The sequence below is a fragment of the Panthera pardus genome, unplaced genomic scaffold, assembly GCF_024362965.1.
Source record: "Panthera pardus isolate Hobbes unplaced genomic scaffold, ASM2436296v1 HiC_scaffold_12, whole genome shotgun sequence".
In the NCBI taxonomy this organism is placed as follows: domain Eukaryota; kingdom Metazoa; phylum Chordata; class Mammalia; order Carnivora; family Felidae; genus Panthera; species Panthera pardus.
The window spans coordinates 100061350-100087102 of record NW_026526677.1 but is presented as its reverse complement, the minus strand read 5'-3'; the positions used below and the strand labels follow the sequence as shown (position 1 = coordinate 100087102).

The 25753-nt window shown below is 52.5% G+C and overlaps 2 protein-coding genes across 4 annotated transcripts in view; one reads left to right on the top strand and one right to left on the bottom strand.

The window, feature by feature from the left end:
• Positions 1–1496, top strand: part of RNF214 (ring finger protein 214) — a 47176-nt gene extending 45680 nt beyond the window's left edge. For all 3 annotated transcript variants that reach the window (XM_053900445.1, XM_053900443.1, XM_053900444.1), the window contains exon 15: positions 856–1496. In XM_053900445.1, the coding sequence (XP_053756420.1) occupies positions 856–921 (66 nt within the window). In that variant the 3' untranslated portion in view covers positions 922–1496. The remainder of the gene's footprint in view (positions 1–855) is intronic.
• A 2106-nt stretch (positions 1497–3602) lies between these two features.
• Positions 3603–25428, bottom strand: BACE1 (beta-secretase 1). Its single transcript, XM_019469045.2, has 9 exons — positions 24658–25428; positions 11509–11597; positions 9810–10026; positions 9169–9306; positions 8308–8442; positions 7237–7338; positions 6726–6875; positions 6304–6475; positions 3603–5634 (listed from the first exon to the last, which is right to left on the bottom strand). The coding sequence occupies exons 1-9, from the start codon at positions 24916–24918 to the stop codon at positions 5393–5395; spliced, it is 1506 nt and encodes a 501-aa protein (XP_019324590.1). The 5' UTR covers positions 24919–25428; the 3' UTR covers positions 3603–5392.
• Between the last annotated feature and the right edge of the window lie 325 nt (positions 25429–25753).

Below are 25753 nucleotides of genomic sequence, written 5' to 3'. Positions count from 1 at the left end.
ATTTTTCATGAACGTGTTGCTGTGTTGATGGTCATCATTAATATCTCAGCATGAGGTTTTCAGTAAATTGTGGCTTAAATGATCAACAGGATTCAGAATACTGGCAGCTAGGATCTCCCAGCTTCCTGTTACCCTATTCTCTTTAGGGGACTGGATAAGCAGTTCATCCTAGAACACAGATTACTTACTGTCTTGGAACGCTGACAATAAGACATACATTTCTAAGCACTGTTTCAGATATAGCATTGTCAGGAGACTTTGCTTAGATGAGAAGAAGGGAATAGGGAACCTGAATATGAGATTAGGAAATCCATTAACAAAATAGCTTGGAGACCTGCCTGTTAGAGATTATCTTCGCAAACTGACAGGTTATTCCTATCTCGTAGTATGTCACCAGGCAGAGTTAAGTCTCTTAGCAGCAGGGATGATTGCTTCTTTACTATTTTGTTTTGTTCATTTTGATTTCCAAGAGGTAGGAACTGGATTTATATCTAAATTCTTAGTAAGGGAAAATCCTGAATAAGATTTGAGGGTAGTGGGTATTTGGAGATTGGAGCACATCTCCGCCTGAATGGATCATGAGAGGAGAAGGCCACGCCAAGTATTCAACAAAAAGCAGCTTTACACTATTCTTAGCTGATTGTTAATGTTCCCTGAAAAAAGTACAGTTTCCCCTACTCTGAAGATTCTTTGGGGGAGTAAGAGCCAATGAAATAGCCCATCTGGTCCCCCACAGTAAGAGCTCTTCTGACTTAGTATGCGTTCCTTAGACCTAGTGGACCTCAGTGGTGCTCTCTCCCCTCCTTCCCTCCGTCTTTCCAGATAAACCTGAGATATGTCTTTCTTCCTTTCCAGTGTATCAAATTCTGGGCCCAGACCAACACAAATGACACTTGTCCCTTTTGTCCAACTCTTAAATGACGGACCTGACTGGGGAGGAAGAAGAGGAGAAACTGATGTGAACAGGAAGCGCGGGTTCAAGATTTCTAAAACTCTATATTTATACAGTGACCTATACTCATGCCATGTACATTTTTATTATATAGGTAATGTGTGTATAGAAAGTCTGTATTCAAATGTTCGTAAATGAAAGTATGTATATTATGCAGAAATGGTTGCCCCCCCTCCCCCCCCCCCCACCTTGCAGTTCCTTTGGGGGATGCAGATTGTAGGTAAGGTGATGTTTAGTTTGCCCTTGAAATTATGATATTCTTGCCTAGGGCTGTTTTCAAGTACATTATAAAAACCATCTAGGAAGCTGCTGTTGCTCTAAGGCCATCCTGCTTTGATTTGGCTCAGCCTCTAGTTAATTTTCTTAAGGCTCATGTATGCAGATTTGAACCCTGGTGCTCACCCGCTGTCCGACCAGATGCCTTGCTTACTGAAAGCCTCCGGAAGCCTCAGTGTTGTTCTAGCCACTCTACTCCAAATGGATAAAATGAGACTGATTGAGGAAAAAAAAATGTAACCCTAATAGTTTGAATTTTCATTGACTATTTTACTGTGTTAACGCTCATTATTTGCACATAGACATTAGGTTTACAGAATATTCTGTTTTACATCAGCAAAATTCACAGTCCAAGAATAACAACATAAGTGGGTCCCATTTCACCCCTGCCCCCCGTGAACTTCTGTCCATCTGACTTCCTGGATAGTCATCTCTTTAGAAACTAGCACAGCCCACAGGTCTTTCCTGGGCCAGGCCATCCCTTGCTGCCACTGCCTTGGCTTCTGATCAAGCTGACAGAGCAACCTTGTGAAGCCCTCATCTCTTCCCCTTCACTTCTGGTCTCTAGTCAGCCAGCCCCCCTCCCCCCTGAAGGTTAAGGCAGTTGGTTCACAACCAAGTTGTTTGGTGACCTTGGGTGAGCTCCAGGCAGGCACTGGGGTGAGGAGATGTCTGTGCAAAATTGCTTGCAGAATGATCTTGGGATGCTGGATTTTAATTTCTGAAGCAAGAGAATTACGGGGGACACGTTTCCTGTCCTGGGAAAAATGGAGGCCAGAGTGATAGGAAAGGAGGTTGGATTTCAAGTTTAGAAGTCATTTTTCTATAGATAGCTATCTAGAACTAGATCATTTTTCCGCCTTTGCTTATTGAGCACGTCTGGTTTTTAGGTTTATATGCCTGTGAAAGCTGTGAATCTATTAGAGCTTTGAATCTTTTCCTATCCTTTTATCTTTACTCCTATAGGAAATGGCTTCAGCTTCCTTCTCTTTTGGAACTGAACGAGAAAAAACTAAGTGTTAATTGAAAGAAATTAACTCCAGGGGAAGGATATCATTATATTATCAACAGCTAAATTTTTCCCATTCTGGGACCTGGACATGCTTACTGGCACTAGTAACACCATCAAGGTAGCAAAGACTTTTCCTTTCAGCTCCAGTGAAATTCTCTCCCCTCTGTTTTGTTCTTTTCCTTCTTTGTCCTTCGTTCCTGCCTAGCAGTCTCTTGGCCGTAGACCTTCTCTTCTCTTGCCTTACTTGCTCAGGCTTGCTGACTGTCATCATTTTAAGGAGCTGGACTTCCCAGGACCTCCTGGCATCTTGTAGGGTGATTGAAATGGCCCAAGTACTCCCCTCTGTAGAGGTCAGGTGACCCACTTTCTTTGGTTAATGAAACGTTCATGTCTGCAGGTTGGTAGCTTTCACCAACAGAAGTGTGGCAAAATGGAAGACCACTTCCTTTGTTATTTTCATTTGGGCGATTCATTTTTTATCTTGTAGTCAAAAATTTTCTCTCTCATCAACGTTGCAGTGCCCTTTAGTCCACCAGCAATATTTTTCAGTATCCCCTAAAAATCTGGAAATTAGAAATGGGTATAGAAGCTATTCTCTTTTCCACAAATCTTTGAAGCCAAAGGAATATAGCGAGAAGAAAGGAGGAAGTGGTGGGGGCAGGGGTGGGGGGCTTACCTGCTTCCTAGTAAAAGCCCCTTGAAAACCAACTATAGCAGGATGACAAATGTTTTGGGGAGCTGTGTGTGGGAGTTGGGGCCTCATTGTTGCTCTTTTCTCTGTCTTGTTCAGAATCAATCAGAAAGCAACATTTAAGTTTTGGTCATCCTCGTTCTCCCTTTTCCCTCTGCCCACTGGCCTGCAGGGATAGAGGCCATGCAGACCAACGGGAAAGGCCTCGAATACAGTGAGTAGAGATGGGACAGTCGCTTTTCAGGAGTTGACTTTAAAAATAGAGCTATATAATACATATTTTTTACAAGCAAGAAGCTGTTGTCAAGATTTTTTTTTTCCCACATTTAGAGTTAATAGTTTCAGGGTAGAAAGGAAGTAGCTATAAAAAGAAAAGTAAGTACAAGTTAAAAAAACAGGACATTGGGACCTCGTAATGAAGGGGTTGAGTTTTATGCCCTGGAAAGAGCTGGGAAAAGGCCAGTTTTCCCCAACATGGGAAGAAATTACAAAACAGAATGTGGCATTTTCATTACACGGTAGCAGTTCTGGAAGTTTATGTACACAGTAAGTTCCGAGCTGGAAACGGACAGTCTCCAGTCTTCCTGACCGTCTTTGTGGTGAGGGGGTGTTCCCAGTCAGCCAAAGCAGCACCAAGTGCAAGGGGAATGAAGAGAGCCCAGATAAAGAACTGTGATTCAGTATTCTTGCTTTATTGGTTTATGGCTTGTGGGCAGCTGGCCGAGGCCAGGATCTCCAGAGGCCCTCCTCGTGTTTCCCTTTCCCTCATCAGGTAATTCCACACTCGGCAGGTGGGTCCCACACCTGGAAGCAGTGTGTCGACAAGACAGCAATAGGACCCAGTGGGTGAACCAGGGGATTTCAGGTCTTCCCATTAACACTGGTATCACAGTTGACTGTGTTAGAACGGATAGGGAGGAAATGAACTCGGTCCCCACTACCTAGCCCAAGAACCAGCCTGGGTCCCCAAGTACTATTATTAGGAGTGGGGGCGTAGAGAGGAGGATGGGGCGGAGGATGGCCTCCGGGAGCGGCTCGGGGGGTGAAGGAAGTGAGGAAGCCTTGAGGCTGCCAGCCTTTCCCCAGCAGCCTTGTTACTGAAGGCAGTAACGCTAGAGCCAGACAGCCCTGTGTTTGTGACACCAGGTATAGGATGCTAGTGCCACTGTCGGCCGCCTCAGCCAGGTTCACGGAGGGGACACCAGAGAGGGAGACAAGGCAACGAAACCGCTCTGTATCACGTGGAGCTCTTACTACTACTTTACAGCTGAACGGAAGAAGTCCAGGCAGAGGCGTAGGGCGTCCACCCTGTACCTGTTGAATGAATCTCGAGGGTTCTGCTTTCAAGGGTGAAGAGAGGTCTCCTGCCCATCCCTCTCGGCACCTCAGTTGCAGAGCTCCGGAGGGGTAGGGGTCTGGGGAGGGAGCGAACATGGAAGGGGAAGACGAAGCCCGGCCCTGCTACGTTTGCTGTATTCCAATTGCTGTCTTGTAGGGCACCTGGGGCTGAGGGGGGCTGGGAAAGGTGAGTGGTACCCGTCGCATGTGGAGTAGAGGGTTCAGGTAGAGACGAGTGGAATGAATAAGGTAGAAATTCATCTGTTAGATGGGACTTCTTAGTGGGCACTTTTCATTTAAGAGCTTTAAAAAGAGCTTTTCGGCTAGGTGAGCCCTTCTTCCCAACTCGCTTCTGGTCAGGCTACAACCACAGAAAAGAAAACGTTGGGTAGCAACACCCATCTTGCAAGATGGCCTTCTGTCTTGGAGATGCAGTCTGAGGCTGGGACTGGCGAGCGGCCGTGGTTCTGCCTTTTCTAGCTCTGATCCCAGCTGTTCCCTGTCTTTTGCGCTCCCCTCGTCTCCTCTTCCACCCGCCCCCGTTTGTACACATACTCAGTCTAATTACATTTTTGTTTAATTCAAGAGGCAATCTTTGTACCAATGTGAGGCTCGTTTATACGGTCCCTATCACTAAAGCAAACAGCAGACTGTGCATCCGTTCCTACTGACTTTGGCCAGCAGGGAAGCAAGAGTGGCCCTTTCTCTGCCAGGGCACCGCAGACACACACACACTGGGGCGACTCGGCTGTGATGCCACTACTTCTGGAACTAAGAAAAGAAGAATACTTTGGGTTGGAGAATCCAGAGGAATGGTGGGCAGAGGTTCAAGGCTGAAGTGTCAAGCAGCAGAACTTCCCAACTCAGGCTCGAGGTGACCGAGAATGATCCCGCCACCAGAGTACTGCTTTCTTCCCTCTCCTGTTTCCTGTAGGTGCAATCCCCGTCACCCACCTTGCCAGCTTTCCCTCCTTCTCTGTCAAGGCAGAGGCATTTGGTGGGCAGGGGAGGGTCTTGAGGGGTTCCGGCCACCGGTGCCATCTGCGTCTCCTGCTTGTGACCAAAGTGAACCACCATGTGTGGTCCGGGGGAATCTCTTGTCTTCCGCCCGTGGGCCTCCTCCTCACTTCAACAGGGAGATGTCGTCCGCAAAGTCATCGTGTTGATGGCGCAGGCAGCGGAGGCAGCGCCACTGGCACACCATGAGGCACAGTGGCAGCATGAAGAGGGCGCAGATGGCAGCCATGACGTAGGCTATGGTCATGAGGGTTGATTCATCTGTCTGTGGGATGTTGTAGCCACAGTCTTCCATGTCTGGGGTGACGAAAGGGCCTTCCACTGCTGCTGTCCTGAACTCATCATGCACTGGAGAGAGGGCACACGTCAGTGGGCGGCTCTCATCGTCACAGAGCAGTTTCGCTTATACAACAAAAAGAACTTCCCGATAGGCCTTGAAATTAGCCCCTGAGAAGGCTCTAGCATCTCCTTGCCTGGAGGTGTTTAGGGGCCAGACTGAAAGCCCTTGCTAGGGAGAGGCATGCCTCTCCTCCCCGCAGGCCAGTGGGAGCAACAGCCCTTTCCTGTATAAGCCTGCGGTAGGAATGGCGCCTGAAAGTCAGTCTTGTGAGTTGCCCAAAAGGCCAGCCCCACGTATACCTGGTAGACTCACCTCTTCGGCCGATACCCACTGGAAAGACCTGGCCACCGATCCTCAAGTAGCCGGCATTCAAGCTCATCATGTAGCAGCTGACCAGGTCACTGTAGGCTCAGCCTGCTGCCCTTGGAGTGAGAGCTTCCCAAGGGCCCGAGGCAGCCCTTGCTGTTGCGGTCTGCAGCAGAGGTCACCGACCCACGCAGGGCTCACCGTGCCAGGCAGCACAGAAAAAGCACAAGCACGCTAGCTTTTGCCCAACGTGTTGGCTCTGCCTTGAGGCAACTGTTACTACCTCCCAGGCTGACAGAGGCCCAGGTATCCTAACTGCTGGACAGCGAGAACACGGACAGACCGACCCCACCCTCCTGCCTGGCTCTTACCGTGACAAGCACTGACAGCAAAGCCAATTCGTTTCCGGGCCCGATCAAAGACCACGTAGAAGCCCTCCATGATCACAGCTCCCATGACCGTGCCCGTGGAGGACTGTGAGATGGCGAACTTGTAGCAGTCGTCTTGGGACGTGGCCACGTCTTCCACTGGCCGCAGGTATTGCTGGGGACAAACAAGCAAAGAGGGAGAGGCTGTCTTCCTCACTCCAGCCCTCTCCCAGCCTCTGCGTTCCAGGTATCTGTGCCCTCGGGCTGCTCCTCCCTCTGCCATCCCTGAGCTCTGCGTGCTCCGTTTCTGCAAGAGCCCTCTTCCATGGGACGCTCCTCTACTTATTCTTCCACTTGCGAGAGGCCATGCCTGGTCCCTATCTCCCCGGCTGTACCGTGACCGGTTCCTGGGCTGGGGGACATACCTGTGGAAGGATGGTGATGCGGAAGGACTGATTGGTGACCTCACCCATTAGGTAGAGGGAGATGACTGGGAAAATGTTCCAAGGGGTGGTGCCTGCTTGCCAGCACACCAGCTGCTCCCCCAGCCAAAACCCGTCCGGAAACTTCTCCGTCTATGTGGGCGAGAAAGGGATAGTGATGGGGAAACTGCCTTCTTCCAGCACCTCGCTTCTCCCGCTTTCACGTGACACTTCCCGGGCCCTGTATTTGCTTTTCTGTGGAATACCCGAGCTGGGGGAAGGCACGCTGAAACCCAAGAATCAGGGGAAGACAGAGGGAGGGCGAAGCCAACGCTTTGCACCAGGGGGACCGTGTGATGAGATAACCGAGACCCAGGAAAGAGACTCGCTTTGAAGGCATTTAAGTACAAGGATCTAAAGGTAGACGACTTGGCTCTTGTTGAGACCTGTGACCTCCACGGACTTCCTCGGACACCACGTCATCTCTCGTACCCCTGCCCTTAGTCCCACTGACCGAGGAGGCTGCCTTGATGGATTTAACGGCGGCTTCAAACACCTTCTTGGGCAAACGAAGGTTGGTGGTGCCACTGTCCACGATGCTCTTGTCGTAGTTGTACTAGGACGGGGAGAGAGGGTTGGAAGAGTCAAAAGCCTTTCTTGATGCCAGGCCCTGGACAGAATCGGAAGGGTGAATCTGACTGCTGGGGGGACATCCTGGCTTCGTACTTCTTAGGAGTAGATCCGTAGGCGAGTTGTTTAGCCTCTGTGCCTCAGTTTCCTCATCTTTAAAATGAGGATAATAATAGTACCTACCTCAAAGAGTTCTTTTAAGGATTAAATTAATACATTTGAAGCGCTTAGAATTGTGCCCGGCACATAGGAAGTATCCAGTAAATACTAACTCTTGTTATCTTGGGTGGGGCAGACGTTCTCCAGATCTTGAAAATAAAAATACCTTGTATAGTGCTTTTAACTTTTCGTAGTACTTTTATATCTGTTCTAATTTAACATCATTAAGGATCTAGATAAGGAAGACCCAAATGGTTTAGCTGCTATTTACTGAGTACTGCTATGTGCCAGGCCCTGGGAGAAACAATTTACCCATTTTTCTCTGTCTTCACCACAGTCTTTGCAAAGCTGTTTTTCCCTCTGTTTTGCAGATGAGGGGACTGAAACGCAAAATAGTAACTTGCCTGAGGGCACGTGGCTCGTAAAAGGCAAAGCTAGAAACCCAGGTTTTTCCAACTCCAAGCTGGACTCTTCCACTTACATCATATGAAGCTGCCTCACCAACAACTTGCCCAAGGCCATCAAGCAAGGCGGTGACTAGAGTCCAGACATGTTCTTTCCCTTCTTAGACCATAATCCACATGGTCCCCGTGAAAGTGCCCTGCCAGTCCCTAGCCCCAAACTTCAGGTCCTGTCGTGTTACCGTTAAGCTCACGACGGTTCTAGGCTCAGCCCCCAACCCTTTCTGCAGGTCCCCTGTACCACTGCTGCGTCCTCCCAACCTCATAACTCAGGGTCTGACCTCATGCTACGTTGCCTCCCCCTTACCTCTCCCTGGTCCCCCTGGTGTCGTTACCTCCTTGCAGTCCATCTTCAGATCCTGCCCGTTGATCTCCACCCGCACAATGATCACCTCGTAGTACCACTCCCGCCGGATGGGTGTGTACCAGAGGCTGCCCGTGTACAGTGAGTGGTCGATACCCCCAATGATCTAGGGAGAAAAGGAGGCAGGTACTCGTGTCCCGGCGCAGAGGGACAGGATGTTACCCAGAGACAAAGCCACGGGAGCAGAGATTCCCTGGGCGGGGGGTGGGGGTGGGGGTGGCCAGGCCCTTTACAGGCCACCTTCCTCACCTTCCTGCTTCTCATCAATTCATGTCCCAAAGTGATTTGTAGTTTCTTAAATGTGTTAAGAATGTGTCAGGGGAAGACGTTACAGGACTTTAAATTATTTGTTTCAGAATCTCGCAGCCCTCAATATAAAGTTATTTAAACCTCAACTGGCACAATAAATGTTAAATGAATGATTATTTGCTTCTCTTACAAGTTTTATTTTCTCTGCTTGTTGGAGATGGAGAACCATTCACCAGTTGTCCTAATTAATTAATAAATAGACTTTTAGACTCCTCACATCTCTGCCTTCTGATCATCAGACTAAATAAACTTAATTTTGAGAGGTCTCATTTTCATTTCCTTTCAAGTTCCCTAACCATCTCATCCTTTCCAAGTTTACCATAGGCACCTGGAATCATTTCTGGACTAACGCAAGGAAGAAAAGGATGGAAAAAGAAAAACGGAGATGGGGAATACAAAGAGGTTTCTCTTGGTTCTGAGTAGTGGAGCCCAAGAGTGTGGTGGAGCCTTAGAGGGAGGGGAGGCAGGTGGTGCCCACCCCTCTGCCCAGTGCCAGACTGCCCCTCTCCGAGGATCTACTCACCATGCTCCCTCCAACTGAGGCCAGCACTTCTGACTGGTTGAGGGGAAAGCCGGCACCGCAGAGCTGCAGGGAGAAGAGGTTGGGAACGTGGGTCTGCTTTACCAGGGAGTCAAAGAACGGCTCCAGGGAGTCATCGGGCTGTGGAGACAAGGAGTGAATCCTCACACAGAGGCCGTAATGGAAAGAGCCCAGCTTCCTAAACTGGAAGGCCAAAGCAAAAACTTGGGGGATGTTCCTTGGGAAAGACTGTCTTGAAGTACTGAGATTTGGCAGAGAGAGGGTTAGCAAGAGACACTGGCAGTACAAACAGGAAAGATCTACAGAATCTTTGATCCCCACATGCTTAACCCGTTTCAGATTTATGGGGCGGGGGGGGGGGGGTGCTGTCTTATTCCTAAGATCTTGGGAGTCGGTAGAAACCAGAGCCTACTCTTGGACCTGTCACAGTATCCCTCGCTATAGTTCTGCCTTCTACAGGGACAAGATTCAGATGGCCACCCCATCCCTGTGTTAACTAATCCTTCCAGCTGATTTGTTTCCCCCCCTCCGTCCTTTCCTCTTCTCTCCAAACCCGTCCCTCTGTGGCATGCAGGGAGTGACACACAGACACAGTGCCCAGGGGTAGGCTTTGTTCCTCTCACCCTGGCAATTTCAGCATAGGCCAGCCCCAGGATGCCCTCCCAGTTGGAGCCATTGATGAAGAACTTGTCTGATTCAGTGATGGCGGCGATGTTGGCACGCACAGTGACGTTGGGGCCGTGGGGGATGCTCACCAAGTCGGTGCCCAGCTCTCCCTCCCACTTGCCCTGGGTGTAGGGCACATACACACCCTTCCGGAGGTCCCGGTACGTGCTGGACCTGTGGAGAGGAGGCAGAGATCTGTGGAGGCAGGACCACAACAAGTGGCATAGGGATCCAGCATCTCCCTACTCCCAGATGCCTCCCCTTATGTCCGAGGCATCGTACATAAGGTACTTTCAGACTGCTCAGCAGACCATCCCAGATCAGTCACCCAGATCAGAATGGAAAGCAACCTTGCAAACAGATGACGGGGCTCACTCTCCTATTTCCATAGCTCATACCCCTAGACCTTGAGCTCAGGCCCTGTGAGGAACAAGCCTAGGCTTTGTGTATTGTGCCCGCTGCTGCTGAGGGACAGCTAGTGGGCATCTCTTCCCCCACCCCCCAGCTCCATCAAGCTCCCAGAGAAAAGGAGCCTTTGACTCTTGCTGCCTTGGGACCCGGTGGTACCATCTGAGTGGCAGAGAACGTGCCAGGCGGGGTGAATGTGGAACCTCTCCGGCAAGTTCTTCCAAAGAAAGAATCGGCACAGCCCTCAGCAGAGCAGGTAAGTGAGTATTACACACCACTTGTGTGGAACGTGTTCATGAGCACGTGACCCCTCCCCCTGTGTTTCATCACGCCACTACCCCAGCCTTGTGTACGTGCTGGAGGGCAGTGATGGGACTGGGACAAGGAGCGGGAATGAATTCCCTTTCGTGGATCCTGACCACGCCCCGTCCCTGACTGCTGTCTTCAGACAGGGAGGTTAAAGGTGAAGGAGCCTAAGAAGGCAGAAGATGCCGAAGGTGGCTTTGGCATCTGCCTAGAAGTCCGAGAATAGGATTAAAGGCTCTGCTTACAGATTTACACACACAGAGATGCCTCAGACATTAGATGTCCTCTCGCCGCTTCTTGCTTTTGTGCTAAGGAGGCTCCCACGTCATCCTTCTCTGCCTCTCACCTTAAAAACCCACATCGACCCTCCCTGCCACCAGCTAGCTACGTCCAGCCGCTGGAACTCTGGACGGTGCAGCGAGACATTATGGCTTTCAGTCCCTGATATGGGTCTGGGCAGTGGGGCTTATGGAAGGTTCTTCCTTCCCTCCCTTGAACCGTGCAGTACCACCAGGAGTAGCCCCTGGGCGGGAGCACAGTGAAGGGAGCCGTCACTGCAGCCTGCCCAGCCTGGACTGAGTGAGTCGGTGTTGCCAGAAACCTGAGAGCCACTGAAGGGACCGGGGTTGGGCAGGCTGGGATGACGTCTCCACGTCTCCCAATTCAGGCAGAGAGAAGAAGACTCTTGGGTTGGGAACTGGGGGGCTCCTCTGCTTCCTGCTTCCCTCCCCAAGGAGGCTGCCTTTGTCTCTGTACTGAAGCACTTCTTGGTGGTCCCTCGGCCTCCCTTTTCCCAGAGTAAACCCCCTCACATCCCCCCTCTCCACTCCTCTCTCTTGGAAAGGTTCCGAGGAGCTCATCTTTCTCCCCAAAGCCCTCCCCTGACCCTTCTGGACCCTGGATCGTTGGGAAGCGTTCTCTCTAGCTCTCCCCAGGACTCACAGCTGCCTCTGGTAGTAGCGGTGCAGGAAAGGGTGGGGGGAAGCCCCCACTGCAAAGTTACTGCTGCCCGTGTCCACCAGGATGTTGAGCTGTCAGAGAAAGGGGAGAGAAAGATGTCATCCACACGAGGCTCTGGGCTCGCCACCTCCTTTGTCCTTCACCCCACCGGCAATAGACTCTCCCTTTGGCAGGTCCCGGTGAAACTTCTACCATGGGGGACAGAACAGCCTGGCCCCTGCTACCACCATGACCACAGACGGAATATGGCCTCCTGTGCCATTCTCAGCCTGGCCTCGTGTCTGCTCCTGCCTCCTCCGCGGCATCCCAACATTTTCTGTGTTGCCAGAGCCACGTTATCTCTGTGGTTTTCATTCCTCTTGGTCTCTACTGTCAGACTGCCCTTACCCACTTCGTGTGCCTATCTGGTCGTGTCTGCAGAGCTTGCCCCTTCCCTCCTTTTCCAGTCCTCCTAGGGAGCAGATCACCCAGCAGGCGGCTGGGCTCACATCCCCGTGCAGCCCAGAAATGCTATTCTAGGAGCTGGCACGGGCGAGGGAAGCTGCGGGGACCAGGACGGCGTGTTGGTGCCCACATGTTTCTGACCCTGCCTGCCAGAATGTGGCTCCCCAAGAAGGGCTCCCCTCCTGTCTCCGAGGTGACACAGGCCTAGGAGTCCTGCTATCAGAAATAGTAGGGAGCCAGGAGCCCACGCCGACATCCCGGTAAAAACCCATCTTGTCAGGGCCCTGGGTTTTGGCTAAATGAATACAGACAGGTGTCTTCTTGGTGTGCAGCTCCTTCTAGTGTTTCTACTTTTCTCAACCCTCCTTTCTCCTTTGGCAGCCTGATCCGTCCCTCAGTCAGTCCAGAGCCACATCTTGAATATCTTAACTGTATCCTCACAGGCAAAGAGAGGCAACGCCTCTGTCCTCAGAAGCACGGTTCCCCAAGAACTGACCCTCTTTTGCTGACTTTTCATGCCCATCTCCTCTTCTCCCCTGACCTCAGGGCTCTGTCATTCCCATGTCCTCTCTCCTCGGTGCGGTGAAGTCAGCTGACCTCAGTTGTGGTGCAGGCTCTGACCTTGTCACCTTGGGCAAGTCCCCGTGCTCCTCTAGGCTTCAGTTTCCTCCTCTGCCAGATCCTCTGGCTCCTTCCTGCTCTCAGTGGTCCTTGTGGCTCCGCTGACTGCACCTCCCCAGCACCTGCTTAGGCCTCCTGGCCTCCCCGTGTCCCCAAAGACCCTTCTCTAGGGCTGTCTGCCCCCCCCCCAACGCCCTCTGACCCTGCCTCCGCCCTCCTTCCCAGCCCCTTCTCCCCCCTGGTTCCCATTTCCCACCCCTGCCCTTCCTCCCCCACCTCTCCCCCGGCCCTCTCCAGGGTCTCTGGGCAGCCGCCGCCGGCTCCAGATGCTGTGCTTTCAGAATCAATAGAGCTGGAGGCACAGCAGTTCAGATTTCAGTCAACCAGGTTAATGATTAAAAAGGCTTCTCCCCACCTACTCCCTGGAGCCCCTCCCCCACCCGCTAGGACTCTGCTCCCAGGCACTAGGGTTGGCCTCATTCTTAGGGATCCCTATTATCACTGGGCCCCAAAGAAGGGTCCCCATAGCTGTGCAAGAGAGGGCTCCCTGGAATGTGTGCCTGGCTGGCTCTAGGAAACCGGCCACCTGGGCTCTTCTTCCTGAGGTCCCAGCTGGTCCAGGCCTCCCCCTCTACTCTCCCCTCCTGAGAACCTCTCCCTCCCTAACCAGGAGGCCCAGTCACTCTTGTCCTTCTGGGCCCAGCCTTTCTCCCCGTCTGAGGAAGGCCCCTCCCTTCCACCTCAAAGGGGGTCAAGCCCAGAGCCCGATGACCCCCACCCACTCCCACACTAGGAATTCGGGCCACCACAGCCCCGTCCGCCACCTGCTCTCCATCCGCCACAAAAAATGGGAAGCCAACGTAAATGGCCGAGATTCCCTCCTGAGCAAACGTCCAACTATCTGCTCTTTGCCAAGCGCTCCTGGCTTCTGAGAGAAGCGGTTCTTGGTCCCGCCCTCCCAACACTTCTCACTCGAGCCCCAGAGCAGACTCTCTCTCTTTCCTGCTCCCTGTGGAGGGCTCTCACGGGGCAGGCGCTTCAGGCAGCAGAGCCACCACCCGGGATGCAACAGGGCAGGTAAGGGCAGCCTGGAAGAGGCAGGTTGGAGCGAAGGGGTTTCCAGCGGTCACACCTCCAGAGCGAGGCCTCGCCTCTTACTGCCCCGGCACAGAGGCCGAGGCCGGCAGATGAGACCTCCCTGACCCCCACAGCCAGTCACCGCCACCTGCCCGCTGCTGCGCCCACCTGTCCTTCCCCTCGGCTGCCCCTGCCCGGCTCCCCGCCTCTCCCTCGGGTACGTTCGCCCTCGTACAACCACCCCAACCCCAGTCTGGGTTCCTCCCATTGGCATTTACAACTGCTGGAGTTTCTCCATTAAAAAAAAAAAAACCTTCCTCAATCTCACATCCACCTCCAGCCACCATCCCCTCCCTCACAACCCAAGTTTGCAGCCAAGCTGTCTTCTTTCTTCACCTCCCACTCGTTCCTCAACCCATCCTAAAACGGGTCCTCCTCTGCCCCTCCCTCCACTACAGAACAGCCCTTACTACAGCCGGCAAAGGTTTCAAATACAAAAGACGTGTTTCACATCCGTTCCCATCTGACTGTGAGGACTTTCTTCTCCCTCCTAGACACACTCTTCCCTGCCACCCCGTCCCGTGAGTGTCCTCCCCATCTCTGACCAGATCTCCTCTGGTCCGCTCTGCAGGCTCACTTCTCAAGGCTCGGGCTCCGGCCCTCTTCCTCTCAGGCCCTACCCTCCCTCTGCCACCTCCCCTGTGGCCACAGCTCCAAGTATCACCTCTGCCCCCGAGCTGATAGCCCGAAGCCCTTTCCTCCCCTTTGAGCTCCAGAAGCCCATAAGCAACGTCCTCAAAGTCACCTCAAGTTCAGGATGTCTAAAACTGACCTTCCACGGTCCCACCCGTTCGTCTCTCCTCAGCCTTCCCCGTGTCAGTGGATGGCGTCACCATCCATCTGTTCTCTCTCTAAGTCAGCAACTGGGGGGGGGGACATCCTAACACCTTCCTCTTCTTCACATCTCCATCCGATGCATCAAGTCCTGTCCAATTAACCTTCTCAAAAGTCTCTGGAATTTACTCATTTCTCGCCACCTCCCTTGCCACCCTTGGGCCAAGCTTTCATCGCCTCATTCTGGAATATCACAATAGCTTCTCAACTGGTTTTGGCACATTCGCCCTGGACCTCTCCAACCTGTCTCTGCACTATGGCTAGGGTGGTCTTTTCCAAGTGCAGATTTGACTATGTTGCCCTCCCACGTCAATCGATTCCCCCTGCTATGAAAATAAAAAATGTAAGCTTTCACATTTCCTGCAGGGCCCTTCCTTGTCCAGCCCTGCCTGCACAACCAGCCTCATTTGTCCTGTACTTCCCAGCCCCTGGCCCGCTAGCTCATTGGAGGTCCTCAAACCAGCCACGGTCCTCCCCTCGAAGACAGACGCGAAGGTCCTTCACTGTGCCCAGACATCTTCCTTCTCGCTGGCAAGTCTGTCTACTCATCTGTCATCCCGCAGTCCGAGCTCAGAAGGGACTACCTCCTCGCGGGGAAAGACCAGGTCATTGTCTCTTATTAAAATGCCTCCCTAGAACGTGTCACTCTGTCACGTCACATTGAATCTCACCTCCCTTGTATCTAATTTTTCAAAAAATCTCCATCGTGTCCCTAATGGGTATCACGGTACCTGGCAATAAGTAGTTCTTGAATTAACGTTAAAGGAAAGAAAAGGGGAAAGAGCTACTCTATCCTGTTTTTTGGATGACGGAGAGAGCCCTCAGTGGCTCCCCAGCTGTGGGTGTTTGTAGGTGTAGCTTGAGCTCAGACCCGTCTTCCTCTCACCGGCCCCCAGGTTTGACTTGGGATACAAGTGGTAGTAGCCTGGGGTCCTGGAGCCATCTTCTTCCCCAACCCTTGGGGCAGGCTGACCCAGGAGTCTCTGTAGCTATTATATTTTAGATTCCCAGGAGATCACAGCCTGGGGTCAGGGCTAGGTCACTGCCAATCACTTAACAAACAAATGCTCCCCCACCCCATCACCGGGGCCTCTGAGGGAAGGCAGCTTCATGGAAGTGCTAACAAGCCCCACAGGGAGAGGCACACCTGCCCATTTCACTCTGCAGGCCAGGCTCCCCAAGAGGAGTTTTCAGCAAAAGACCTTGGGTGATGAGATAGATATGGAGCCGGTGGGTTCTTTGTTCTCCAAATCTCACCTGTCTTGGCCCCAGCCCTCAGCAGACAGGGATAGCTTAGATTCTTCTGGATGAAAAGAGCCTTCAGGGGTCATCTGTCCATCAGCCTAGACAGATTCTGAAAGGCCAACTCTGAAAGGTCTCTGGTTACTAAGATCTACAACCTGGTCTGGTAGTCTATCCCAGGGCCCTAGGAGGGGGCTTTAACTCGAATTCTTCCTATCAAAGAGGAAGTCTCTTTCCTTGTGTGTGGGCCTCTACTCTTGTCTAATAAGCCTTTTAGCAAAAGCTGGGATTGGAAGGCTTTCTCCCATTTTACAGAGAAGGAAACCGGCACCTGGAGCGAGTGGGCAATTTGACCCATCTAACGCAATAAGCCACAAAGCTAGACAAGAACCCCTTGGTTCTGACCAACTCCATGTCTGGTGTTTCATTTCTTGACCTTCCCGTCTTTCATTTGGAGAGGAAGTAGATGGTAGGTTGCTACACTGATCAATCACGCTTTCCTGTATCCATGTCTTTGTGTGATCCCCTCTGACATCGACTCGAGGCTTGGCCATGTGATTGCTGTAACCAGTGGAGCGTCAGTAAGGGGGAAAGCAGAGGCTTGATAAGGGCCTGTGCACTGGGGAATGTGCACCGGCCTCTTGGAATGCCTCCCTGATATTGTATGTGGAGAAGCTCCGTCTTGTCTCCTTGAAGATGAAAGACTTCATGGAGAGGGAGGTCCGGCAGGCCCAGCTTTGTCCGGCCCCCCGCTGACCCACCTGCTGAACGCAGCCACGTGAGTGAGTCCGGGTAAAACCTGGAGAAGAGCCACTAGCGAACCCACGGAATCCTGACAAACAAAATGGCTCTTGTTTTCAGCCACCATGTTTTGGAGTAGTTTGTTACACAGCATCAGATAACAGATCCACTATCTGAATTAAATCCCGAAAACCCCGTCCTCGGGGGCATCTCACCAACCATAGGTCAACCCTGATGAACATTTCTTATCACTTGTTCCCCCCACCCCCCCAACATGCTTCTCAAACGCATCATGATCTCAAATGCACGATGGTCTCTGCACTTTCGCATATCCTGTTTCCTAGGCCTAGAACATTCTCTCCATGTTTTGTCTAATTTCTCTTTGTCTTTCAAGGCACAGTGTAAATATCCTTTCTCCCAAAGGTCTTGCCGTGATGCCCTCAGCCAAGGTAAGGCTCCTTCTCTTGCAGGTCCTCAGTAACACCGGTGCTTACTTGTGTATCACTCATCTTATCTCATGTCTGCCTCCCACACTATGAGCTCTGCACAAGGGTGGGGAGCACTTCTGTATCCTTATCATCATATTCTTCCCTAGCGCTCAGCAGGTGCTCCATAATGACTTTTTTCCACAATGACAGTAATTGCCTCATTTCCTGTAGTTCTCTGTGACCCTACAGACTCTTGCTATTAATTCTCAGCCCCGGGGTCCTTGCAGGGGTGATTTCAGCCTGGTACCATGAATGGTGACAGTGACCGTGGATGCCCACTATATCCATGAAATTGACTAGATTATCTACCCAGGTTCTTAGAGCAATGGTAGTGACTTCAGGACTCGGTCCTAGACCTTTGAGTCAGCTTCGTCTGCTTTCCTGAGGGGACATTCCCAGACCCGAGCTTGCCCAAGGCTGAGAAAAGGGGGCAAGGAAGGACAAGAGGAGCCTAACGTCAGCAGCTGGCAGTGGCCGAGGGCCAACAGAGCACACAGCTCCTGCCCCCAACCGAGTCCAGCGATTGGATCCTGTCCAAGTTCCCTCCGCCTTGACCAAATCAGCTGATCCACTGGAAATTCTTTCCCTAGACATACCCTTGCTTTCCATTTCTCTCTCCAGGCTGAAGCTGATAATCGATACCTGGGAGCAAGCAGCCTGCCGGGTACCACTTACCCTACCTTGGGCTGTTTTTTTGTTTTTTTGTTTTTTTTTTAGAGGAATCCAAAGGTGGCTGGGTCACCCCAAACCTTATCTAGTGCACCTTTCTCCCTTTAGACAGGATGTTCCATTTCCCCCAGGGTCAAACCCAACTCAACTAATATTTATCAAGGCTTCCTATTCAGCGAGATGATGGATGCGAACGGTCAAAAAATGTACATGTCTGTTCTTAAAGAACAGATCTAAGACAATGGTTTTTCAAACTTTTTTTTTTTTTTTTTTTTTAAGCAGCAGAACTCTTTTCCAACTTTATGCAGGATCTCAATATACCAAAGAGAAAAAAAAAAGAATTGTTCTTTGGGAGGGAGAGGTTTACTTCCTTTGTCCCTCTCACCTCCTGTGGTGGTTCTTGAGGCAGCTCTTGAACACCTCCAGCATCCACAGAACCCACCTGGAAACCCGCTGGTCTGGGAGGGAACATAGCAGCTATTGGCTACCTGCTTTTCATTGGCAGACAGTAAGTCCTTCCTACCATCTAATCATGTCCTGCCCACAGGTGACAGTTGCTTTCATCTTCTCTTGGTCTGTCCTCAGTTGAAAATACAGCTGATCTCTGGCATAAGCCCACTTTGCTCCAGGGCACCTGGGTCATGCTCAGTACAGGCTTGTTTGTTTGAGCCATTGGGAGATGCTGTGGTTCACGCCTTGAGCTATTTGGCAAGAGCTCCACAGGCACTGGGAAAGAATTGGTGGGGTTCACCAGCCCCGAGAGGCCAATGCGGTCTGGCCCCGGGGGTTACAGCGGGCAGTAGAGAGAGTAGCCACAGGTTGGTACAGTCCAGGAGACCTGGTGAAAGAGGACAGGCTGGGGTGGCAGGGGCAGGGAGCTCTGTGGCTTTGTCAGAGTCTGTGGGGAAAAAGACCAAGGAGTCCTAGCTCCCCCATGTCAGCCCTTAAGACTACTGATTCGCCATTCCCCTAGAGGGAGCACCTCCGCCCTCTCAGGATTCACTGGCTGCAGCACCTGAGGATGTGGCAGAAGGGCATCAGTGAATGTTTCCCAGCCCTCTGGGCCCATCCTGCCAGAGGCGGCTCAGGGCAGTTCCAGGACCAGGAAAATGGTCTGGCTCCCGCCTAGAATTCTCCACTGCCCAGGCCCCCAAGAGACATGTTCCCAGCAGAGAAGATAGTTGTCTGGTAGGGGAGCTTCCCTGAGACATGTTTCTCTTCCTGGATTTGCAACCAGAATTTTCTGCTTAGATCTTTTTTAGAGACACCCAAGAAGGGTTCCTGACAGTCTTTCCCCTACCCCCCACCTGCAGCTAAACTCTTTCTTTCCTGACCTGGGGAGGCAGAGGAGGAGAAGTGTGTGAAATGAGTGTGAGGGTCCCAGCAAAGCCCTCTTATGCAACCTGAAGCCAGTTGTGGTCTCAGGGACTGGGTGGAAACTTAGAAGTGGGATCTTGTCTAATCTTGTCTTGTCTAATTTGGATGGTGGTTCTTTGAGACCAATGTTTTTCAACCTTTTTAGTACTGGAAGGAAGGAAGGAAGGAAGGAAGGAAGGAAGGAAGGAAGGAAGATGGAGGAAGGAGGAAGGGAAGGATTGTTCTGGAATTCCACTGTATAAAACCAAGAAAAGCTCATTTAGGAGCAGGGAGAAGGGGGGAGGGTTTGGTGATGGGAGGGGTGAAAGGTCCAAAGTCTTTACCTCTTACCTTTCTCCTAACCTTCTCCTTCATCCTTGAGTCCCTTTATAGAATCTCACAAATCACAATTTGAAAACCATTTTAGGGAGGGGAGGTGGAAAACCATTTGACCCTTCTTGGTTTCTGAGACCCTGAACCCTCATGGTTTTCTACTTCTCTGATCTCTATTTCTATTGCTCCCTTGAGCTCCAGTCTACGTTCAATCTTGTCCTAGTCATTTCTCTCCCCCGTTTTCCCTCCGTTGTCTCAAAGAACAAGTTTGCTAACTTGGCTTCCAGACCACCTCTCTGCAGGTGACTCCTGAGTCTACCTGTCCGGTCATAACCCCTCACCTGGTTTCCAGATCCCCATGCTCAGCTGGTTGCTAGATTCATCAATAAGAATGGTCTACCGGCATCTCAGAGGCAACCACACGTCTTCGACTGGAGAACACTGGAAAGAACCCAGGATTTGGACTTGGAGTCCAAAGACCTGGATTTGAAACTTGGCTGTGTCTTCCTTAGCGGAGTCTCTTTGGACAAACCACTTAGTCTGTCTGAGCCTTAGTTTCCTCACCCCCCAAATGAACATGCTAGTACTTCTCCCTTGCAATGAAAGCAGGATCATAAACGTGGAATTTTGATGAACTATATTGTGCTTTAAAGTTTGCTCCTTTTGCTGTGTTCCCTGACGCCACAGAGAGGTCACAGGGAAGGGAATCTCGTCTCTTCCCTCTCCCTCCCCAGGAGCAGAGAACACCTGCTTGAACTGACACGTGAATGCTGGATCTCTGAGGACTTCTTTCTATCCTTGCTGCCACCGGCATCTTTCAGGCCCTCGTGTCTGACTGAGGGCCTTGCCTCAGGCTCTAGACTATCCCGCTATGCTCCACACTGGAGTTGTTTTCCTAGAACCCACACCACACTGGACCACTCCCCTTCTCATATACTCAGAAGGACTCCCGACTGCCTGCAAAGCACAACCCAACCTCCACTCAGCCTCACAGCGCCCCTGCCATACAACTTTCAGCTTCTCAGCCCAGCTCATCGCCTCTCTCCATGAAGCGTCCCCCCACCCGCCCCCCGCCACCCCATCTCCAAATAGCAAAGCTTTCTCATCTTTCTAGGCCATACTCAAATGCTCCCTTTTCCAGCAAGCCTTTCCCAACACCCTGTCAGTAGTAGCCGCTTCTTTCTTTGCACCTTCTATGCCTCCCTGTTCTTCTCTTTGTACCAAATGCATTCGGTCTCATATGCTGTTTAGCAGTTTATATGTCTGTGTCTCACACTGGACTGCAAGTTCTCCAAGGGCTAAGACCATGACATTATTTTTCTCTTCTGCTCACAGTAGGTGCTCAAGAAACATTTGTTAAACTGCACTGACTACCACCAGATCTCAAACCTCACAAGTATTATCCTGGGCTTGGACACTGATGTTCATCCCATTATAATGAGATGATACCTTTCACTTAAGCGAAAAGGATGAATGGGTTTCTTTCTCCACAGGCTCCTGTTCTGCACTTGTAAGCACCTATCGAGAGTTCTACTAGTCTGTCCTACACTTTATTCACTCACTCAATGTTTTTTAGGTGCATGTTCTGCATCTGGCACTATCATAGATATTAGATAAGAGAAATAAGACATTGCAAAAAAAAATTTTTTTTTTTCCAGAAGACCTTGTCCTCAAGAGCTTGATGTTCTGAGAGGGAAATAAACACAAAAACGCCATAATATGTTCTCCTAAGTGTAACGAGGGAGACAGGAGAGGGTGTCCCGGCAGAATGAAAAGAAATGGTCGTGCTAAGCCCTCTCTTCTCCCCCAAGATACCCGGCCAGGTGGCATGGCAGAGTAGAAAGATCCAGGTGAGAGAGGGTCTCAGCTTACTGGCCTGTCTTCTGGCCAATTGTTTAAATTTTCAGTCCCCATTTCTTTTGCTGGAACTTGTGAGTGATAGGACCATTTTTATATGTTGCAGGAAGGACTGTAAAGAACAAAATAACCTATACAGAATATATTTGAAAACTTTACATAAACTACAACCATAAAGACAAGTGTACATTTGTCCACCCTTACTGAATAAACCAGCCCCTCCTGCCCACCTTCCTGGTCCCTCAAATGGTCTCGTATCCTCCCAGATCAGAATCCTGAAATCACCCCTGATGTCTTCTTCCTCACCCTTCATGCCAGTGTCACCAAGCCCTGTTCAGCTGTCCTGGAATGTCCCTGCATCCTGGTCTTCTCTTCCCTTTCCACCTTATCATGGCCCCATGCTGCCCTTGCCACAGTGCCTCACACCCAGACTGTTGTGACAGAGCCTCCTGCCCTTGTACCTCTCAGTTCTATTCTTCCTAAAATTCAGATGTCTCTTCCTAAAAGATCGCTTTTTCTATGTCATTCCCCTGTACAAATAAACTCAAGCTTCCCCCTATATCTGCAGACTGAAGTCTAAACCTTATAGCTTCATGTTGAAGGCTTTTGGCAATTCGGCTCTATCCTATTTACCCAAATCTGTAGCATTAACCAGACTGGCTTTTCACTGCCTCCTGAACAAACATGCATGAGCCCAGACACACGTCTCATTTTCTCATTCGTTGCGGCTTCTTCTGGTCTCAGGGACCCAGGCTAAGGATGGGAAGAAGTGGACATTCAAGTTAAGTGCAGTTACAGTTGTGTGGGACAGGTACCATTTCCCCACCGGGAACAGCTTCCCCTCTCCTAGCCATCCTTCAAGACCATGCTCACAGCACACCTCCTCCAGGAGGCTTTCCTTGATTTTACCTCCTGAACACCCAAAGCACTCACTTTTCGAACTACTGCGGATCAGTGCTTCTCGAGCTTGAGCCAGGGCCCCTGAAATTCCAACTCAGTAAGTCTGGGGTGGGACCAGAGAAGTTATGTTTGTAATAGGCTCTGGTGGCAAAGGCCTCAGTGCTGCTTTGAATTACCTCGTACTGGCACTTAGGCTTTCACTCTCTATACTCCTCGTGGGCAGAAAACCTATCCCCTGTCTCCCTGAGGATCAGCTCTCAACCCCCCCACCTAATCACCTGGCATACGGAAAGTGCTCCCCAAGTCCGACTTCTCCTTGTTCAGAGCACCCCGCCAACCACATTCTCATCTGCCTACAACAGCCCCACCAGGCGAGGGGAAAGGGCCTCCTTCTCGAAACTGCTGGGGAGGGAATCAAAGTCACCACAGAGCACAGACCGGCTGGCATTGGCTCGTGTTCACAGCCATAGGGCAACCCAGAGTCTCTCTAACTGTGGGCTCCCCGGCAATGGTTCCTTGGGCCGGTGTTCAACTGTAGGCCCACTTTCCCTTTCTAGGAAGGAGGGGGAAGGAACTGACATTCGTCGGGCAATTACTCTCTGCCAATTTCTGGACTGGGGGATGTACACACTATCTCAGGGGGCCGGGGAAGTACAGTAACTGGTCCCTCAGTCCTGTGTGTGTAAAATATGGTGGCCCAGAGCTCCCAAGTTCTTGTGCTTCCTTGCATAGCACAGAAGAGAGAGATGTGGCCAGAGAAGTTAGCAGAAACTGACTTCTATTTACTGGAGGTCACCTGTGTCCGCGTGCATTGTCCAAGGTGATTTCCCCTACAAGGTCCCATTTAACCCTTGCAAAGGGGATCTCCTTTCACCCGTTTTGAAGAACAAGGCAATAGCCTCAGAGAGGTTGCTTAATTTGCCCCAGGACACACAACTGAGAAAAGGAAAAGCTGCCGGCTATACGGCTGGAATTCCTGGTCTGTCTGGTGGATCCAAAGCCCCCTCCGTCCTGTGTCCATGCCCCAGGCTGTAACAGGGCTTGCACAGCGTATCAGTAGCAGATCAGGGAGTGGGTTGCAGGTCTCTACACCCCCCCTGCTACCTGAGAGTACCTGCCCAGGCTGCTAGGGGCCTATCCTCACACGGATTTGAGACTGTTTCTGGGGAAGCTTTCATGCACCGGAAAGAGAAGGGGTCCGTAGGGGAGACCGGAGCCTTGGATGAGCTGGGGAGGTAGGACGTAGGCCTGGGTGGCAGGGACCTAGGAAGAATTGCTTCCATCAGGTAACTGGGGGGCAGAGGTTTGCGTCTCTCCCAGATCCAGTGTAAGAGCTGTCTGAGAAGTTCAAGAGAAGTGTGGCTGTTCCCTCTAAACACACTCCCACCTTCACGGACCCTCCCAAGGACGGGCCTCCCGACAACGGATCCCACAGATCCGGGGGGAGGGGGGTGCCTCACAGAAATGTGCAGGCTCGGATTCAAGGTGACACACACCAGCACATGCAGAACCATCCCGCCACCCGTGCCCAGGCCCACCCCCGGAGGAGGCAAATGTGCACAGAGGGCAGCAGCCACGACACCCCACCCACACAGGCACAGAAGGTGCATCCTCCCCCAGCCACCTTGGAGGTGCCGCGAAGGACTGGAAGGATGGGGAGAGCTGGCAGTGTTTTCTCCACCGCCGCCGGGCTGCCTTCACCCCTCCTCCCGCGCCTATCAGCTTGTGGAAGGAGTGTCATTCTTAGAAGGGGGCTCTGGCTCCAGGGCTGCGGTTTGTCCTTTCCCCTGGCTCGGTTCAGTCCCCTCTGGCCTGTGCTGCGCGTGGCTTTGGGGGGAGGAGGAGGGGCCGGAGTGCAGGAAGCACAGGGGGAAGGGGAGGGAGGGCCTGGGGAAGCCAGAGTCTGTCTGGGGCTTCTGAGCTGGAGTGGCAGTCAGGAGGAGCTGGGAAACCCCGCTTTGCTGTCCCTGTGGCTGCCCAGACTTTGGGAGCAAGGGGTTTATTCAGCTCGTGTCAGGGTTCCTGGGTCCTCAAGGTGCTGGGAACCATGGTCAGAACCCCAGGTTCCCAGAACACCAGAGGAGGGGAGAGGGTCGGGTGACCAAGATCCAGAGTGCTGGGGTGGGGAGACTCAGGCTTGGCAGGGCTGACACCTGTTCACAGCGTCCCTATTGCCTGGACCCTTCCCCGGGCCAGCCTCCCCACCCCCCCCCCCGCCCCCGAGTCTTTCTCTTGCCCCAAATCCTTACTGAGGAGTGTGCATGTGGGATTGGGGGCGAGGGGAAGACAGTCAGATGAGGGAGGCCGGGGAAGCCTGTGAGGGGAAGGGAGGTGGGAAAGGGGAACTTCGGGGTGACTGCTGCCAATAGGATCCCAGAGGGAATATCTGGGGGGAGGTCCCTCCTGCCCACACCATCCGGCCCATTTTAGCGGGGCCCAGCATGCTGCACCCCCCTCTCTCCCCTCTGCTCCTGCAGGGAGGAGGGGAGGGCTGGCCTGGAGCCCTTACCGTCTGTGGGGGGCTGCCCACGGTCATCTCCACGTAGTAGCCCTGACCGGACTTGCCCCTCAGGTTGTCCACCATCTCCACAAAGCTGCCCCTCCGGCCCGGCTCCTCTTGTTCCTCGTCGGTCTCCCGGGGCAGCCGCAGCCCCAGGGGGGCCCCCCCTAGCCCGCTTCGCAGGGGCAGCCGGATGCCAGGCTGGGTGCAGCGGGCAGGCAGCATTCCCGAGCTCATCCACAGCAGGAGCCAGGGCAGTGTTTGGGCCATGGTGGGCCTGGCCTTTGGGGCCCTCTGGGCTCACCCTGGGACCACGTCCGGCTCTGTTGCCTGCCCCCAACTCCGGGTGCTGGTGGTGGCTGCTCAGGAGAGGGAGCTGCGAGGCATCGGGGCTCCAGAGCCTGCAGGCCCCTCGGCCGGCCCCCCGGCGCCGTGTGTGGGGGGATCGGGCAGGAGAAATCCGCAGACGGAGAGAGGAGGAGACGGATCCGAAGCCGGCTACATCTGGCCAGCGGCGCCCAGCCTCAGCAGAGGTCTGGGAGAGGACGGCTCAGGCTCGGCGGGAGGCGGGGAGGGGCGGGCATGGCAGGTCGGCGGCCGCTGGCTTCTCGGTCCTCCCCCTGGGTGGGCGGCGGGGCAAGGCTCAGGGGGCTCCGGGGGCGCCCGCAGCTGCGTGTGCTGCTCAGGCCACCATAATCCGGCTCTCAGCTCCCAGGCAGCCCGGGGAGGCGGAAAGACTTGTGGCGGCGGCTGTCAAAGCCAAAGGGTTTTCACTCTTCCCTGGGACCGCTGGGAAGTGTAGTCTTCCCATGGCTGGCAGCCCAGCTTCCGGGGTTGGTGAGGGGTCTGGGATGCCCTCTGCCGAGATGGAGTCCACCCTGCAGGACCCTGGCAGGGCGGGCCGGAGGGACCATCTCGAGAGAGCGAGAGCGGCGGCAGACTTCGCAGTCCGTCAGTCCTTCATTCTGCATTTATTGAGCGCCCACTGCATGCCAGACGTTCTTCCAGGCACTGGGGCTACACAGAGAAATAAAATGCACGTGCACCATACAAACTGATGTGGCATTAATGAATAGGGATTTGGGGGGTACCTCTGGGGGATCTG